At 44.2% G+C, this 20,186-nt stretch overlaps 1 protein-coding gene across 2 annotated transcripts in view; it reads right to left on the bottom strand.

Annotated features, from left to right (window-relative positions):
* Positions 1-20,186, bottom strand: part of PPM1D (protein phosphatase, Mg2+/Mn2+ dependent 1D) — an 80,736-nt gene that overhangs the window by 20,571 nt on the left and 39,979 nt on the right. For both annotated transcript variants that reach the window (XM_069757225.1, XM_069757224.1), the window contains exon 3: positions 13,077-13,201. In XM_069757225.1, the coding sequence (XP_069613326.1) occupies positions 13,077-13,201 (125 nt within the window). The remainder of the gene's footprint in view (positions 1-13,076; positions 13,202-20,186) is intronic.

The raw sequence follows: 20,186 nt of genomic DNA on the forward strand, positions 1-20,186 counted from the left end.
TTATGATTCTCCAGCTCATTACGAGCTCATAGACACCGAACAGGTCTAGGTTCTTTTTTTATCTAAGTGGTGAAAAAAAAAACAATTCCAAACTTTGCGAAAGAAAAAAGAAAAAGAAAAAAATTTGTGCAATTTTCCAATAACCGTAGAGTCTCCATTTTTTGTGATCTCGGGTTGGTTGAGGTTTATTTTTTCCCGCACTGAGCTGACGTTTTTAATTATAACAAATTGGTGCAGATACAATCTTTTGATTGCGCGTTATTGCATTTTAATGCAATGTTGCGGCGACCCAAAAAAAAAAAAAAAAGTGTAATTCTTGCGTTTTTTACTTTATCGCTACACCTTTTAGCAATCAGGATAATTTTTTTTATATTGATAGATCAGACTATTTTGAACGCGGCGATACCAAATATGTGTAGGTTTGATTTTTATTTTATTTTGAATGGGGCAAAAAGGGAGGAGATTTACACATTTTTTTTTTTTTTTTTTTTTACTTCTGCCATGCTTCAATAGTCTCCAAAGGAGGTTGGAAGCTGGCACAACTTGATCGGCTCAGCTACATACAGGCGATGTTCACATCGCCTGTATGTAGCTGAATTGCCGAGTTGCTATGAGCGCTGAAAACTGGGTGGCGCTCATAGCAATCCGGCACTAACAACCATAGAGGTCTCAAGGAGACCTCTGGTTGTCATGCCGACGCACCGATGACACCCCAGATAACACCTTATTCAAACAGGTTTGCTCAATAACTAGTTAGTTACGCAATTACCCTGCAGATTAACCGCATATTTGCAGGTTAATTTTTTTTTTTTTTTTTTTTTTTGTTTCAACAAGTTTTTATTTTTCAACAAAAAACCAAGAAAGTTTCACAACAAAATCCCTCGCAGGGGAGTATATATGAATATTATCAAATTCTAAATTAACCTTGATGGTAATTAAACAATACAGTTAAACACGGAGACAAAGACAGGTGGTTGAAAAAGACAAGGGGGGGGGGGAAGGGGGGAAGAGATCCATTACTGCGTCAGAGTACTATCAATGGTCGGGTATAAGGACCCAATCAAAGGAAGGCAATTTAACACCAGATTGGCCTCATAGAGATAGTGTTAGGACTTGGTCAAGATTACTGCTAGAGTTCCTTTCAATCCACGGTCTCCATATTTGATAGTAAGGCTCCCATGAGTCCTCTCTTGTAGCTTGTATTCGTTCACATAACATGATAGTGTTCATCTTGTCAATTACTGAGGAAAGAGATAGGGTAGTTGTTTTCCATTTTGTTGCAATGTGTAGCTTAGCGGTGAGGAACAGCTGATTGACTAGAATATGGAGTTTGTTGGAGAAGCCCGGGTATCTAGCTCCCAGCAGGAACACCGTTGCGTCTAACTGAATCGTTCCACCATAAAGCTCCTCTACAATAGATTTGATCTTTGACCAGAGTGTGGAAACGACCGGACAATCCCACCACGTATGCTTTAGATCTCCCAGAGCTCCACACCCCCTGAAACACCGATCTGATAGATTTGGGTAGATGGCATGTAATTTGCTCGGAACTAAATATGTCCTATGTAGGAGCTTGATGGATGTTTCAACTAAAGAGGTTTGAAGACTTCCCTTAGAGAGGGTGCAGCAGCACTTTTGCCACTCCAATGGGGACATTATCTTATTAAGGTCTCTTTCCCATTGTATCATATATGTGAGTTTTACATCCTCTGATATTGCGTTTAGGTTTGAGTAAATCAAAGAGATGGCTCCCCTGCCCAGTGGGTCATTTAAACATATTTGCTCGTAACCCGATGGGCGGTGGGTGACACCATGTCCCAGGATCTGTTCAGCAAAGTGAAAAATTTGAATGATACGCAATATTTCAGAGCTAGGTGGAGAGTACTTTTGGATGAACTCTTGTTTGGTGAGTAGAATATTAAATGGCGAAGTAAGATGTTTAAGGGTATTTAGACCTCTAGACACCCACCAATGGAAAGGGCGGGGCTCCAACCCTGGTGGAAAAGCTGGATTATGAAAAATATGCGTCATTAAGGAAGTTTTGGATTGTAGGGAGTGTTTAAATCTTTCCTTCCTCCATAACATCAGGGAGTGTGCTGTGAATGGAGCTGATACATGGATCCCTTTTGGAAGTCTTTGCAACGACCACATGAGGCCTGGTAGAGTGAATGGGGTCAGGAAGTGAGATTCGAGATTCACCCATCTGGGTGCGCTATGGTTGTCCGCATTAGCACTTATTAGCTGGGCTAGTTGGGCCGCTCTATGGTATAAAGTGAAGTTGGGCAGAGACATACCTCCTCGTCTTCTACTAATAAACATGGTTTTAAGTCTTATCCTAGGTCTTTTTCCCTGCCATAAAAATTTTGAGATCGTGCTATGAATATCTAGTAACGTTTTGGCAGGGACAGGGATGGGCAAAGATCGGAAAACATACAGAAATCGTGGTAAGGAAACCATCTTAATGGCGTGTAGCCTACCTAACCAGGATAAGGGCATAGATGACCATCTGGTAAGATCCGATTTGAGATTTTTAATTAAGGGGGCATAGTTCCATTTAAATAAAGTCGACCTATGGGGCGTTAGATTGATGCCGAGATAGGTTAAGTACTGCTCATTTCTGGTAAACTTAAATTGTGTTATGTTGTTTTGTATGTCTCTGGGGGTGTTAATAAATAGGGCTTCAGATTTGTCAACGTTAATTTTGAGACCAGAAACCAGTTCAAACTCATGGAGAGCGACAAAGAGATTTGGGAGTGTAATAGCGGGGTTGACTATGGATAATAGTAGATCATCTGCAAAAAGGCTAGCCTTGTATTGATCGTCTCTAATTATAGGTCCATTAATGTTGGGGTTGGCTCTGATAGCTTCCGCTAGGGGTTCCATGGCTAATGCGAATAAGGCCGGAGAAAGCGGACATCCCTGCCTGGTACCACGTTGTATGTTAATAGGGGTAGGCTGGTTTGAAGGTAATTTCAGATAGGCCGTGGGGCGATCATATAGCAGTTTAAGGCAAGAGGTAATACCTCTTGGGAAGCCAAACTTAGTGAGGACTTCGAATAAGTATGACCATGATACCGAGTCAAAGGCCTTCTCTATATCGAGTGCTAACAAGAGTAAGGATTGCTTGGAGTGATTAGCTGAATGTATTAAGTTAAGGTTCCTCCTAATATTGTCAGGGCCCTGTCTCTTGGGGATGAACCCTACCTGATCTCGATGAACCAGGATGGGTAGTATTTTATTGATTCTGGCCGTGATTATGGATGTAAAAATTTTTAAATCTATGTTTAGCAATGAAATAGGCCTATAGTTCTTGGGGTAAAGGTGATCTTTCTTCGGTTTTGGAATTACAGTTACGTGGGCAATATAAAATTCAGGTGGCATTTGAGTTCCGTTTAGTAGAGCATTACAGAAGCTCTGTATGTGAGGTATGAGTAAGCTGTCAAATTTTTTGTAGTACTGTGCTGTGAGTCCATCAGGCCCAGGAGCCTTGTTTTTTTTCAAATTTTTTATCGTTGCTTTTATTTCGTCAGAGTTGATTGGTGCTTGGAGATAAGCTGTGTCTGTGTCTGGGACTTTAGGTAGTGTCAGATCTTTGAGGAAGTTCTGAATGCGGATCGGGGAAGGGGGCTGCGGGAGGGAGTATAGGTTTTGATAATATTGCTGAAACATTTTATATATTACATCTGGGTGGGCAGTAATACGACCTGTAGGATCTTTAATAGAGGCAATATTATTCAGGAGCTCTCTACTCCTAAGTTTACGGGCCAACATGCTGCTTGGTTTGTTAGCATATTTGTGAAAAGTAGATTTAGTCCATGTCAGGGCCTTTTCTGATCTATTTGTTAAAATGGTATTGAGTTGTAATTTAATATCCCGAATTTTCTTGATTAGATAAAGTGAAGGGAGGTTTTGGTTTGCCTGTTCTAATTTTGAGAGTTTATTTTCTAATTGCAATTGTAGCTCAGACCTTTGCTTTTTCTTGTTAGAGGCAATTTTGATCAGGGTCCCTGTTATAAATTTTTTGTGTGCCATCCACACAGTTCCCGGGGACACGTCAGTGGTATTGTTAGTTTGGAAATATAGGTTCAGCTCGTCCTTTACTGTAGATCAGACCGTTGGGTCTGTTAGTAGGGACTCGTTCAGTCTCCACCTGAACAGCCTAGAAGTGGTAATGTTAAAGTTAAATGCAGAAAGGACGGCATCATGGTCTGACCAAGATGATACTATATGTCGGGAGTATAGAACCGAGGGGAGTGTTTTGGAAGAGGTGAGATGTAAGTCAATTCTGGAATAGGACTTTTGTGCGGGGGAAAAATATGTATATCCTCTCTGAGGGCCGTTTAGCTCTCGCCAGATATCTGCCAAACAATTTACTTTCAGCATTTGTAGGATTTTTTTCCTATCTGTTTTTGATATGTCTGCTCGATTCAGTGAGCTGCTGTCAAGTGACGGGCTCAGAGTGAGATTGAAGTCACCACACCATATAAGATGGTGATATGAGAGTGAAGCTAATTTTGATAGGATTAGACGTATGACTCGAGTCTGAGTGGCAGTTGGCAGGTAGCTATTAACAATGCATATATTTAGACCCTGCAAGGTTCCCATCAGGATAATGAACCTGCCCTCAGGGTCTGTATACGTGTTAGTGGGTTGGAATGGAAGGTTGTTATTAATTAGTATAGCCACGCCCCTCGTTTTGCGGTCCCAGGTTGAAAGGAAGAATTTCGTATAATGTGCATCCAGGAATTTGGGGTGGGAAGAATTGGAGAAATGGGTTTCCTGAAGGCAGATTACGTCTGGGTTGTGCTTCTGATAATCGAGGAAGGCCTTTTTACGTTTTAGAGGTGAGTTGAAGCCCCGCACATTATGGGAGAGCACTCTACACATGTTTAGTTAAGTGGACACTGCTAATAAGAGGCAAACCATCGCCCTCCACCCAACCTTGACCCACAAATTCACCATCACAGCAATAATCTCTATGTGGAAACGAAAGGAAAGAGACAAACAGGGGGGAGACGTCGACATAGAACATAACATAAGTTTTCCAAAGGGCATTGAGCCCACAAGATGCGGCGATCTGGGGTCCCATATTAAGAAGGACACCAAAATTCGCCGAGGTTGGGCAGCATGTTGCAACCCCGAGGACCCCAACCCTTGAGTCATATAAGGTTGACCTTACAATATGGGGAAGAGGAAAGAGAGGGAGGGAGAAATAGAGAGATGAGAAAAGGAAAAGAGAGAGAATAAAAAAAAAAAAAAAAAAAAAGGGGGGGGAGGGGTGATAAGGGGGGGAATAATGAAGAAAGGGGGGTGGGGAAAAGGGTACTTGCTAACGTAATAGTAGATAGTTCAACTGTAAATGGACCGAGAGTTAACTGCTAGGTAGATGACCTAGTTTCAGAGCAGGGCAGAACCAACAACTGGCCCCACAACAAAACTCAAAGTTACATATAACCTTTTGAAGATGCCAAATCCTGGGTTATGCAAGTCAAGTGACCTGAGTGTTTTGGCTTCTTGTTCTGGGAGGGTTCCTCCACTCCCTTACAGGCCTGGTTTTTCTCTGTGGGAGCGAGGAGGCCTCTGAAGATAGTGTGATACCAGCCTTAATTAGTGCCTGAGTTCCTTCTTCTAGGGATCGGCAGGTATAGAGTTGGGATTTGTATGTGAAGATGAGGGCGAATGGGAAGCCCCACCTGTATTTGACCTGGGCCTCCTGTAGAGAGGTCGTAATTGACCTGAGGGCCCTTCTCCTGGCCAGTGTGGTGGGCGCAATGTCTGCATAAATGTGCACTGAGTCTGGCAGGCCGGGTAAGATAGGATGGTTTCTAGCCGCCAGCAAGATCTGATCACGGGTCTCCTCGTAATGCATCTTTAATATTACATCTCTGGGCATATCATTAAATCGTGGCTTGCCCAGTGCCCTGTGTATTCTTGTAATATGAAGTAGGGATGGGTCCAGGTCAGGTAGAAGGGCCGTAAAGAGGGCTGCTGCTGTATCTTTGAGGGCAACAACATGTTCAGGAAGACCTCTGATCCGTATGTTGCTCCTTCTGGATCTATTCTCATAGTCCTCACATCTTAATTCTAGCTCAGTGATGCGGTCAGTATGCAGCTTGAGAGTTTCCTGATCATCCTCCAGCGCATCTGAGACGACATCCATTTTTTCCTCCAAGTTGTTTGTGCGCTGCGCTAGATCTTGCAACTGGGAAGAGATACCCTGCATAGCGGTGGTAAGTTCCTCTCTAAAGGTCTCCTGCAGTGATCTCGTGAGGGCAGCCGTTGAGATCATCGCTTCCGATTGTGGGGGAATGTCATCCTGCTCTGTGCTCCCATCGCCATGAGTTGCAGAGGCTGGTGGGGGATTAGTTACTGCAGCCATTTTGGAAGGGGTGCTGCTCATAAGGAGATCTGAAATGGTGCGGCCCGCTGGCTGTGTCGCGCTTCCCTTTTTTGGCATTGCGGATCGTCCCACTCTTAAAGGCGTGCTGTCCCCAGGGAGGGAGAATTTTTACTGCGCTCCGGTCGCTGGAGAGGGTTTAATGGGGTCCGTCGGGCAGCAGAGCTCAGCACAACATGTCTGTCATTGCCGTACTCCGCACATGCGCCCCATCAATAGGGTTTTATCTCCTAACTCGCTTCACTTAGTTGCGGGATGAGTTGTATACCGGGGGTAGCGGTGTAGTCCGAGAGCTACTGTTACGGTGTTAAGTGTGGTCAGCCCCAGTTACGACTTTGCAGTCTGCTGCTTTCTGCTGTTTAACAATACCGCGTTCCCAGGACGTCAATAGGGCCTGAGATGTGGAATATGGAGCGTGGGAGCGCCGGGGTTAATCAGTGTTGGAGCAGAGCAGCCTGTTGCTGCTTTTTTAAGCTGTGTGCAATTTTGTTGCTTGGTTACACTCTGTATCCCTCCGCCCTGTATATAGTGCGAGGTGCCTGCAGCATCTGTTCTAATGCAGTCTGGTGAGACTCCTGGGAGTAAAAAATAGTGCAGGGGTATGACTTGGGCTGCTGGTCCCTCTGCTCTTCACTGCACACTAATCGCCGGGGTTCCAATGCAGGTGAGACTACCACGCTGTTGTTAGTTAGTTGGCAGCGTTAGGTAGTGCAGGCGCGCAGCTAGGAGTGCGTGTCCTTCCGCCCTGCACACAGTGCTGCTGGTGGGACGTTTCGGAGATGTAAGCAGTGCAGGGGAATGACTGGAGCTGCGGATCCCTCCGCCCTGCACTAGACGTCGGCTGCTGATGAAGCTGAGCGGCCGGAACTTTTTCGCCTCTTTTTTACTATGTGCCGGCTGTATGGGAGTGCAGGTGTGTGGCCGGAATTAAGATCCCTCCGCCCTGCACAGAGTAATGAGCTCCGCTGTTAAAGTGCGGCCAGAACCACTCCACCGCTGCCACTTGCAGTGATGTATGCGTCCGCCCCTGATTTTAAGCTCTCCCACTTGTGTGCCTCCTATGGTGGGGAAGAAGGGGGATCGCTGGGGATATGTAGCACAAATAAAGTTGCCCCGCAGGCTGAATTTAGTGGCACACTATCTGTAGCTGTGCCTTTTAGATCTGTGCTGTTGCAGGGACTATTTTTTCCCCTATGCAGCTGCTCTGTATGAGCGATCCTGTGCTCTAAAGAGTGTCTGGTTTGGGGGGGAAAAAAGAGTGGTGCCTCTCCTGAATGTGCCTCTGGGGGTCCCCTGATGGATTGGGATGAGGTTCACAGTACCTTGGGGTCCGTTTGGCAAGTCTCTGTTTCTTTTTCTCCTCACGTTGGAGTGTGTGAGGTATATCCCTCCGCCTCTCTCACACGCAGGTGTCCTTTCGTTTAAAGTTAATTATATCCACAGTTGAGGTTAAAAATCTTCTGGAACCTGCTTCCAGCAGGTCTAGGTTCCCTTAGGAAAGTCTCCCGATGTAGGAATCCGGGTTAAATGTCCGATTTTTGTCGATTATTCTCTGGTTTAGAGGGAGCTCAGGGTTCCTGCTTCCTACCACATCAGCGCTCAAACCACACCCCCCTTTTTTTTTTTTTTTTATGGTGACATGTTCCCTTTAAAGGGAAGGTACCGCGTTTGTAGGTCATTAATAAATCACTGTAATGTAGCACAACATGCTGCTTTAACCCTGCTGTTCTGTTAGGTCAAAAATGACCGTTTTTGAAATTCTATAATGTTATAAAAATTCAGCGTGTGATTCTGAGACTTGAGGCTCCCTGACTTTTCGTCATTAGGGGGGTACTCTGGGAATTTTTTTTTTTTTTTTTTAATTTTTGTTTACTTTATTTGGTACAATTTTTTTTACACTTGTACTGTTCGGTCAAAAATGACCGATAGGCCTTTATTCAGCTCTCCAGACAATTTCTGACAAAAATAAAGGTGCTATCACCTCATTTTGAACTATATATTGCATCTACTACTATTTATCAATGTATCTGACTACTTTTGGTCAGAAAAGATTTACACATACCAACATTTTCAAGTTGCGATACAGCCGACGGATTCGCTTCCAGTATAGCTATGCGCAATTTATTTCACTGGTTTTTATTTACCCTGCTGTTCATATACCGTATATACTCGAGTATAAGCCGAGATTTTCAGCCCAAATTTTTGGGCTGAAAGTGCCCCTCTCGGCTTATACTCGAGTCAATGTGGGTGGCAGGGTCGGCGGGTGAGGGGGTGAGGGCGCTGAGGTATACTTACCTAATCCCAGCGATCCTCGCGCTGTCCCTGCCTTCCTCCCCGTCTTCTGTGCTGCAGCTTCTTCCTCTCTTCAGCGGTCACGTGGGACCGCTCATTAGAGATATGAATAAGCGGCTCCACCTCCCATAGGGGCGGAGCCGCCTATTCATTCCTCTAATCGGCGGTGCCGGTGACCGCTGACAGGAAGAGCTGCGGCACCGAAGACCAGGCAGAGGGACAGCGCGAGGATCGCCAGGACTAGGTGAGTATGTCATATAATAATAATAATAATAATAATTTTATTTATATAGCGCCAACATATTCCGCAGCGCTTTACAAATTATAGAGGGGACTTGTACAGACAATAGACATTACAGCAGAACATATTCATAGTCATATTCACCTGTCCTCGTTCCAGCCGCCGGGCGTCGCTCCATCTTCCCGGCCGGCGCCTCCATCTTCCCGACGCCTGCGCTCTGACTGTTCAGGCAGAGGGCGCGATGACGCATATAGTGTGCGCGGCGCCCTCTGCCTGATCAGTCAGAGCAGAGACGCCGGGAAGATGGAGGCGCCGGAACGAGACGCCGGGAGCTGCAATCAAGGGAGGCGAGTATGTGTTTTTTTTTTTTTATTGCAGCAGCGGCGGCAGAGATTTCTATGGGGCACAATGAACGGTGCAGGGAGCAGAGCTGTGTATATATGTGGGACATGCAGGGAGCAGAGCTGTGTATATATGTGGGACATGCAGGGAGCAGAGCTGTGTATATATGTGGGACATGCAGGGAGCAGAGCTGTGTATATATGTGGGACATGCAGGCGGCAGAGCTGTGTATATATGTGGGACATGCAGGGAGCAGAGCTGTGTATATATGTGGGACATGCAGGGAGCAGAGCTGTGTATATATGAGGGACATGCAGGCGGCAGAGCTGTGTATATATGTGAGACATGCAGGCGGCAGAGCTGTGTATATATGTGGGACATGCATTGAGCATATGGCACCGTATATGGCACAGCAATGGGGCACAATGAACGGTGCAGAGCACCGTATATGGCACAGCAATGGGGCACAATGAACGGTGCAGAGCACCGTATATGGCACAGCAATGGGGCACAATGAACGGTGCAGAGCACCGTATATGGCACAGCAATGGGGCACAATGAACTGTGCAGAGCACCGTATATGGCACAGCAATGGGGCACAATGAACGGTGCAGAGCACCGTATATGGGCACAGCAATGGGGCACAATGAACGGTGCAGAGCACTATATGGGGCACAGCTATGGGGAAATAATGAACGGTGCAGAGCACTATATGGCACAGCTATGGGGAAATAATGATCTATTTTTATTTTTGAAATTCACCGGTAAATGCTGCATTTCCACCCTAGGCTTATACTCGAGTCAATAAGTTTTCCCAGTTTTTTGTGGCAAAATTAGGGGGGTCGGCTTATACTCGGGTCGGCTTATACTCGAGTATATACGGTAGATCTAGTTCCATTCAGTTGTCAACATTTCATATTGTAAATCATGATTTTCTGATTTTCCATGTGTTTGCTGGTTGTACAGTATTACACTGTGCAATGCTGTCCTAAGCAGAATTCACCTAAAGTGTTGTACTGTGAGCTTTTTCCTGCTGCAGGGTGGTGTCTGCTCTGATCTTATCTGTAGACAGATAACATAGCAGTGTAGAGTTTCAGTTCAGCTGGAGACAACACAGAGTGAGCAGAGGTTCAGACGTCAGAGCTCTGAAGTCCCATTTTTACAGGTATGTTACAGATAAATTATTCTTTTATTCTAAAATTATTCAATATTCTCACTGCTGTGATAAAATGGATGATAGGGGGTTAGCATTAGGGTTGTGTAGACTCAATGTCTGCTTATGAGTACATATTCTCACTGCTGTGATAGAATGAGTGCATGCCTCATTTTTGTTTGCGACGCTCCAGCACCATAATCACAGGGCATATCTCAATGTGTGACAGGACGTTATTGTGTGTATTGTTGCGAAATTGTTTTGATTTTTTTTTTTTCATTCATTGTTTATGGATATATTTTATTTTTTCATTCAACAGTGATGCCTTACAGCATGAGAAGAAGACACTTCACCCAAGCTGAATTGGAGGAGTTTATAAACGACTCCGATACAGACGAGGATGTCCCACCTGAAAATGTCTCCGAAGAGGACAACATTAGTGAGGATGAAGATATTGCCGAGAACTCGGATTCTGAGGGTGAATCTGATGTGGAAACCCCGACAACCGGTCTGACGCAAGAAATCAATTCAAAAAACAAAGATGTCGTTTGGAAATTACAGCCTCCTGCTCCGACTGGTAGAAGGTCTTCATCAAATGTCATCACAGATACTCCAGGTCCCACTAGATATGCAATTGCTAGAATTGATGACATTCAATCGGCATTCCTATTATTCATAAATATAGCCATGCAAAATATACTTATCCAAATGACAAACATTGAGGGAAAAAAGGTTTATGGCGATAAATGGAAGAACTTCGATGTGACGGCTATGAATGCTTACATCGGGTTACTTCTATTAGCTGGAGTATACAAATCATATGGAGAGTCCACTAAAACAATGCAACAGGTAATCAAATAACACTTGAATTAGGTACAAATCACAACTTTGTTAGGTCCGGTCAAAAATGACCGGGAACAGTATAAGTGTATAAAAAAACAAAGTTTTTTGCCATTTTATAGAGAAAAAAAGCTTTTTTTTTTTTTTTTTGCCTTTGAAAAAAGTATATCTACATAATGTTTGATATTATTACTTATAGTTAACATTTAGATCAAGATTTTTTTTTTATCTGCAAAAATAATCAATTTTTACAAAAATCGAAAAAATACCATGTTCCCTTTTGGATATAAAAAAAAAATATAAAACAAGCTTTGTATTTTTTTTTTTTTCTGGTATTTGAACAACCATCTTCACAAGCAATATAATAGTGCAAAAACTGTTTAAAAAAACCACTTAGATTAGCTAAAAATTATTATTTTATAAGGACGGTCAAAAATGACCGGGAACAGTACAAGTGTATGTGAAATCTAAACAGAACAGCAGGGTTAAGCAAGTTTGAAATGCATGTGAAACAGATTTCATGTGTTATATGAGTTTAAAGAAGGCACTGGGGGCTGACATCTTGGTTTTGCAGCAGTAGCAGGGCACTATCAGTGTCAGATTACGGCACCCCATGGACATAGGAGATAATAGACCGCCGAGGACCCTATCTGTAACATTGCAGCAGCATTAGCAGTGAGCTGGGCACCCCTCTGTGGGCTGCACAACTCACTGCTGTAGGTGTGACTAGCTGCCATTTTATTATAGCCCTGTGCTCTCTATCGCAGGACAGAAGAAGCCCTCACTGCTCCTCTGTACTCCAAGCAGGCACATCCTCTGCTCCTCACACGCTGCCCTGTGTGCTTCTCCTGCCATGTCTCCCCCTCCCCCTCACACACAGTCCCTGTGATCTCTGGTAAGCTGCACTCACAACCTGCAGAGAGGGAGGTGACACCTGGAGAGAGAGAGAGAGCAGGGCAGCTGACAGGACAGGGATTAAGGTGGGGGAAGGGGGATGGCAAGAATGTTATTCACAAAAAATGCTGCTGAGTCCACTATGTTCTGCTCCTCTGTAAACAAGCTGTGCCTCTGATGCAGTAACTGCTGGTGATAGCAGGTCACAGGGCAGTCACACACAAAATGGTGCTGCCCTGTGATGCTGCTCTTCATTCTTACTGTTAGCAGCAAAATTGGGGCAGTAACTGCTGACATCACCATTTCCCTCCCCTTTTGGGTGGTCTAATATCCCTGGGGCAGAGCTGCTAAATCTTACTATAGCTGCTTGAGGTCTAAAACGGAAAATGCTCCCCCTAGTGGTAAATATGTATATTTGTAGAAAAATATATAATATTTTTCATATAGAAATGTTTGCAAACATTGCATTAATACATTTTAATTACTATTTTAAGCTTAATTTCACAAAAAAACAAAATACAAGAAAACTGGTGGCACCTTCCCTTTAAGCTCCTTCCTCCCCCTCAAATGGTACATCCTACAGACTGATGATTCCATGTGACTGATGCGGCCCGTGATCGAGCACAACGGTCGCTTTCAACACAGGAGGCCCGGTTGTATAGTGACAGAGGACCGGGCAAAGAGGAGGCAAGTATAGTGGCATTTGTTTTGTTTTTTTTTTATTCCCCTTTTGTTAACAATGCAAAAGTTGTTTGTTTGTTTTACCCCCAGGATTTCACTATGTATCCGTATATAAATCAGAAAGCAAAATTGGAAATCAATACAAATCAATATAAAAGAAAATACCATACACCCCACTAAAATACAATTATGATATTGATATATAGATGACAACTCATGCAAGGTAAAACACTAACCAAGTGCACGAGCAACAGCAAGGAAAGGGATCTGGTCTATTACGGTACTTCTCCTCACAGGTCCATTGTGCGTCAAACGGGGTCTTTTCCATACAACTCGGTTTACTCCAGATTTATTAATAACACTGCATGAAAACAAAAAGTACATATTGGCAACACATGACTTTTTCATATAAGATTTAAAATATATAAAAAAAAATGTGAAGTGCAGAGCTTACCACAAAAAGTATTCCCCCGGAAGAAGCGAGCAGCGAAACGGCACCCATTTGGCGGGAGGGAAGGACACCAGACGCAGGATACTTTTTGTGGTAAGCTCTCCCATACATTTGGTCTACCTATTGGCACCACTTATTGTCACTCATCAACTTATGGCAAGTTTGTCCGTCACAGGAGACTGTCACTTTCGGCACCTTATGTTGCAGTATTTGCACACTTACTCCTATTGTACAATGATGGTCTGTTAGCGTCATACCGCACATTGGGACCTTTATATATATGGAGACAAGATTTTGGTCCCTAATACAGTTAGGTTGGGGAGACTGAGCTTCCATGCATTTGTATACATGTGTATATATTAACTAATACATTTACCTGTTCTCCTCATAGCCTGGTTATTAGTTAATAGTTTTTTACTATACGCCAACTTTGGTATATATGGTAGGAGTGATTATTGGCGGATAGAAATATATATATATATATATATATATATATATATATATATATATATATATATATATATATATATATATATATATATATATATATATATATATATATATTTTTTTTTCACTAAATACATTTCTTTATCTAAATAAAAAAAAAAATAATGATAAAAGTACACATTTAGTATCGCTACGTCCGTAAAGACCCGACCTATAAAACTGCCCCACCGGTTAATCCCTTCAGTGATCACTATTAAGAAAAGAAAAAAACCACGAGGCAAAAAAACAACGCATCATCATACCACCTAACAAAAGTGGAATAACACGCGATCAAAAAGACTGATATAAACAAACATGGTACCGCTGAAATAATCATCATCTTGTCCCGCAAAAAAACAGCCGCCATACAGCATCATTAGCAAAAAAAAATAAAAGTTATAGCCCTCAGAATAAGCAATGCAAAAAACGGTTATTAGACATACTGGTAATTGTATTTCCAGGAATCCATCCTGACAGCACCATTGGAGGATGTCCTTCTTACCCTCAGTGGGACAGTAACAACAAGCGGTTAAAAGGACCCTCCCCACTCCACCCACCAGTGATTTTCCAAGTACCACATCTGGATGGATGCAAAAAAGTTTATTCAACAAATTTATACCAATGTTACATCACATTAGTTTATTAATACATATTTGCAGTGGGAGGGAACTAGTAGTGCTGTCTGGATGGATTCCTGGAAATACAGTTACCGGTATGTCCAATTACCATTTTCCAGTTCACCACCTGACAGCACCATTGGAGGAATACCAAAGAATGGAGACATAGGGTGGGACTACTGCATGTAATACTTTTCTACCAAAAGCTAATTGTTCTGATGAGACATCTAATTTATAGTGTCTGGCAAAAGTAGAAAGATTAGTCCAAGTCGCAGCCCTACAGATCTGCTCTGCTGAAGCTCCCCCTTTCTCTGCCCATGATGTAGCGATAGCTCGGGTCGAGTGGGCTCTAAGGATATCTGGGGGATCCTTCCCTTGGGCTGTATACGCTAGGTTTACCATAGTCTTAATCCACCTAGCAGTGGTTGACTTCGCTGCCTTACAACCTTTATTTGGTCCCCCATACTGTAAGAACAGGTTCGTGTCTCGTCTCCAACCTTCAGTCACCCCTAGGTATTTCAGAACTGTCTCTCTAACGTCAAGGTTATGATAAGACCCCTTCCTTTGAGTTTCTAGGGTGTTGGCAGAAAGAGGGAAGAATTAATTCCTCGTTTATGTTTGTAGATGAGACTACCTTGGGGAGAAAGGCTGGATTAAGTCTTAAGACTATTCTGTCGTCAAAGATCCGGAGGTACGGATCCTGAATAGATAGAGCCTGCATTTCCCCTAATCTCTTAGCTGAAATGATGGCCACTAGGAAGGCTGTTTTAAAAAAGAGATTGGCAATGTCCATGTCCTCTGATAGTAAATATGGGGATCTGCACAGTGCATTAAGGACCAAATTCAGGTCGATTTCCTCACAAGAGGTCTCATCCTTTGTATGACAAATCTTGCTATCCAAGGATGGGAGGCTAATGATGAGTCAAAAAACACACTAAGGGCCGCAATCTGTACTTTTAAAAGTACTAGTTCGGAGGCCTTTTTTAAAAACCAAGTTGTAAGAAGTCAAGAATTTTAGGAATGTCTGGTTTTGAGGTATCTGTAGGAACCTCTCCTAGAAAGGAACAATACCGCTTCCAGATCTTATTATAGATCGCTCAAGTTACTGGTTTCCTGCTTGCCTGTGTGGTGATAACCTCTTCTGACAGGCCTCTGGATCTTAGAGTTAGGCGTTCAGGATCCAGGCAGAGAGCTGTAGTGAATCTGGATTGCTGTGTAACACTGGACCTTGGCACAGAAGGTCCTGCCTCTTCGGCAGGAGAATAGGCGTTTCTGTCGTCATTCTGGATAGAAGAGAAAACCAGCTCCTCTTGGGCCAAAATGGAATGACCAAGATTACAGTTGCTCTTCCTGAGTGTTCTCAGGATCAGTGGCAGGGGTGGAAAGGCGTACAGAAGACCTTCTCCCTAATGCTGAGACCGTGCGTCGACTCCCGCTGCTCACTCTAGAGCAGGGGTGTCAAACTGCATTCCTCAAGGGCTGCAAACAGGTCATGTTTTCAGGATTTCCTTGTACTGTGCAGGTCATAATTTAATCACCTACACACAATGATTACAGCACCTTGTGCAAAGCTAAGGAAATCTTGAAAACACGCATGGTTTGCGGCCCTCGAGGAATGCAGTTTGACACCCCTGCTCTAAAGGATTGAGAGAGAAAAATGCTCTGGTCTTTGCATTTGATCTGGTAGAAAAGAGATCCACTAGAGGTGTTCCCCACCTCTGGCACAGATTGCTGAACACTTCTGGATTTAATTCCCATTCTCTGGGATCTACTGTCGTTCTGCTTAGAAAATCTGCTACCTGGTTTTTGGCACCCTCCAGGTGAACTGCCGAGATGGACCTGACGGATTTTTCTGCCCAACTGAAAATCTGGTCTGCCAAGTGTTGTAGAGATGGATGTCTTGGCCCTCCTTGGTGCCTTAGAAATGCCACTGCTGTTACGTTGTCAGACAATCCTCACGTGTCTGTCTCTGACCTGAGACTGGGCATGGTAGAGCACTTTCCAAATTGCCTACAGTTCTCTTAAGCTTGATGACTTGGCCGACACTTCTGGACTCCACTTCCCTTGGTAGTATGTCCTTCCTATGTGTCCGCCCCATCCGTACTGACTGGCATCTGTGGTAACGGTGACACAGGGATAAAGGATCCATGGAACTTCTACCTTCAGGTTTTCCGGGACGGTCCACCAGGTTAGGGACTTCTTTACTGAAGGAGAAAGACCCATCATCTTCTCCAGAGAATTTTGCCTTCTGTTCCAAGATTTTAGGATTTGCTTCTGTAACCCCCGTGAGTGAAATTGGCTACATTTCTCACAGGGAATACAGGCAATCATTAAGCCTAGGACTCTCATTGCTTCCCTTACAGAGGGAATGCTTTTCCTGAACCGGTATACGTTCTCGATTAGCGACTTCTGTCTTTTTTCTGGCAAGAAAGATGTTCTAGTGTTGGAATCCAATATGACCCCCAAAAATTTTATTTTGGAATTTGGAACTAGGCATGACTTTTCGTAATTCACAATCCACCCCAGGTCTTGTAGAATGGAGTGTGAAGTCGCGGTCGATTGAGGAGATTCTCTGACCTTGCCATTATCAAAAAGTCGTCCAGGTATGGTACTATGGCAATACCTTGATTCCTTAGATAGGCGACTGCTTCCGACATTAGTTTGGTAAATAGCCTTGGAGCCGAGGCTAGGCCGAAGGGGAGACACTTGAATTGAAAGTAATAAACTACCCCTCTGTTCGTTAGGGCGAATCTCAGACACTTCTGGTAACAAGCGTGTATTGGGACATGGTAGTATGCACTCTTTAAATCCAAGTTGCACATCACTATGTCCTTGTCTATGAGAGGAATTGTGGACTTTATGGATTCCATCCTGAATCTCCTGTACCTTATCCATTTGTTCAGGGGTTTCAGATTTATAATCGTCCGGGAATTTCCCGATGTTTTTTTTATTGAAAATAGGTGAGAATAATGGTCCTTTCCTCTCTGAGATGGGTACTGGGACGATTGCTTCTATTTTTAACAACTCCTGGATGTCTGGCCACAGAGTTTGAGAGGGAAGAAGGTCTGGTTACTACGAACCTTTCTGGAAGGAGGATTGGTGAATTCTAATTTGTAACCATGAGCAATCACCTGCAGAATCCAAGGGTTTTTGGATATCTTCGGCCAACCCCCCAGAAACCTTTGTAATCGACCTCCCACTCTGATGTAATTTATTCGGTTTCCCTGAGCCTGAACCTTGGAAGATGGAGTCTCTACCTTTTCCACCTTTGGGATAGGACCATCTCCCCTTTCCCCCTGTAGTCTGTCTTCTGACTAGGTCGGGATCTACGAAAGGGCTGGTATTTTTTAGTATTTTCCTCAGGGAACCCTTTCTTTTTGTCTGAGGCTTTTTCTAATAGGTCATCTAGAATTGGCCCAAACACTTTACCCCCTGAAAATGGAATACAACAAAGTTTATTTCTCGACTGAATATCGCCTGACCAAGTCTTTAGCCAGATTGCTCTTCTGGCTGCATTGGATAAAGATTCGCTTCTGGCGGCGAATCGTACCGATTCCGCCGAAGCGTCCGCCATAAAACCTGTTGCCAGTTTTAATAAAGGTAGGGATTTGAGGATAACATCTCTAGAAGTTTTAGCCCTGAGATGTTCCTCCAGATCGTCCATCCACAAATGCATGGACCGGGCTACTGAGGTTGCTGCTATATTAGCACGTATTATAGCAGCCGAGGATTCCCAAGTTCTCCTCAACAGTCCATCTGCTTTGCGATCCATCGGGTCCTTCAAAGCGGAGGAGTCTTCAAACGGGATCGCCATGTTCTTTGCCACTTTTGCTAATGGCACATCTATTTTAGGAACTTCATCCTAAACCTTAATATCATATGGATTATAAGGTAAACGGAGTCTAAAATCTCTAGGCACCACTAGCCTTTTCACCGCCTCCTGCCATTCCTCTAATATCTTGGAACGGATATGATTATTAACCGGGAAAACTTTCGTGAGTTGAGCATGCAGACCGCCAAACATCTCATCTTGAATTGAGGTTTCTTCCTGAGTGTCCTGTAACTGCATGGTGTTATGTACTGCATGTAGGAGTTCATCCGTATCTGCTGCCGAGAAAAGATATTTCTTTCCTCTTCGTAAAGGTTCTTCCCTTTCTTCTTTATCTGATCCCTCCGTATCTTCTTGGTCAGAAGGGCTGGACTCCCTCAGTCTTTTCCGCGATGTTTGCGGTTCTGTCTGGCTGGTCTGGGAAAGATTCAGGCTTGAGATGGATGCCTGAACCTCCTGACGTATCATTGTTCTCATATTAGACAATAATGAAGTCTGTTCTTTGCCGACGATCTTAGATGTGCATGATTTGCAGAGCGGTTTCCGCCAGTTCTCATGAAATCTAGCTGCACAAATGGGACATTTATTCTTCCCAGCCTTTTCCTTTCCTGGTGCAGGGTTGGGAGATTCTCCCTAAAATGTACAGAGATCATCGAATAGGGGGGTAGGGATAGGCAGGAGGCATTGTAGCATGGCTTTGAATAGCCTACTCACTTACCCCTGTGACAGCTCTGGCCCCTCAGGTCTGACAGATTCCTCCATTATACTAGCACAATAGCCAGGTGCTCCTATCAGGATGGCCGGCGGGACCTAAATCCACATACCCCCTTTTATATTGCCTTTTACCTGGTTGATCCTGCCCTCCTTACCGCGTCCCATGCGGTCGGACTGTGCTGGGAGGCCTCTCCTGAGACCGGCGCAGTCATCCCTCCATTCGGCGCTCGTCGCAACCGGAAGTGGCGCGTCCGTAAGTGACGCGGCCGCAGGTCCTGGAGCCAGAATCGGCTGCCGTGCAGAGAGCGCTCGCCGGAAATGGACGCGGCCGCCTGTTGGGATCGACCGCCGTCTGAAGATGGTCCCCACATACACCCCCCCAGCAGACAGGCGCCCGGACCGAGAGCCCCCAGTATGGAGGAACAGATCCGATCCCAGGAGCAGCGCTACACTGGGGAGGCTGAGGGACCCCCCATCACAGGTATCAGCCGCAGATAACTTGCGGCAGGGAAGGGAAAGGCTGGGCCCCCCGATCCCCACCATCTGCACAGCACCATCGGAGGATACGCTTGCCGTTGCCATCCGCAGTGGGACAGGAAAAACACTGGTGGGTGGAGTGAGGAGGGTCCTTTTAACCGCTTGTTGTTCCTGTCCCACTGAGGGTAAGAAGGACGTCCTCCAATGGGGCTGTCAGGTGGTGAACTGGAAAAAATAATTTTTTTATTTTTTTTTATGTAAAATAGATTTTATCGTATAAAAGCGCCAAAACTTTAAAAATATATATACAGTGGGGCAAAAAAGTATTTAGTCAGTCAGCAATAGTGCAAGTTCCACCACTTAAAATGATGAGAGGCGTCTGTAATTTACATCATAGGTAGACCTCAACTATGGGAGACAAACTGAGAAAAAAAAAATCCAGAAAATCACATTGTCTGTTTTTTTAACATTTTATTTGCATATTATGGTGGAAAATAAGTATTTGGTCAGAAAGAAAATTTCATCTCAATACTTTGTAATATATCCTTTGTTGGCAATGACAGAGGTCAAACGTTTTCTGTAAGTCTTCACAAGGTTGCCACACACTGTTGTTGGTATGTTGGCCCATTCCTCCATGCAGATCTCCTCTAGAGCAGTGATGTTTTTGGCTTTTCGCTTGGCAACACGGACTTTCAACTCCCTCCAAAGGTTTTCTATAGGGTGGAGATCTGGAGACTGGCTAGGCCACTCCAGGACCTTGAAATGCTTCTTA

Source organism: Ranitomeya imitator, chromosome 3, assembly GCF_032444005.1.
Source record: "Ranitomeya imitator isolate aRanImi1 chromosome 3, aRanImi1.pri, whole genome shotgun sequence".
NCBI lineage: Eukaryota > Metazoa > Chordata > Amphibia > Anura > Dendrobatidae > Ranitomeya > Ranitomeya imitator.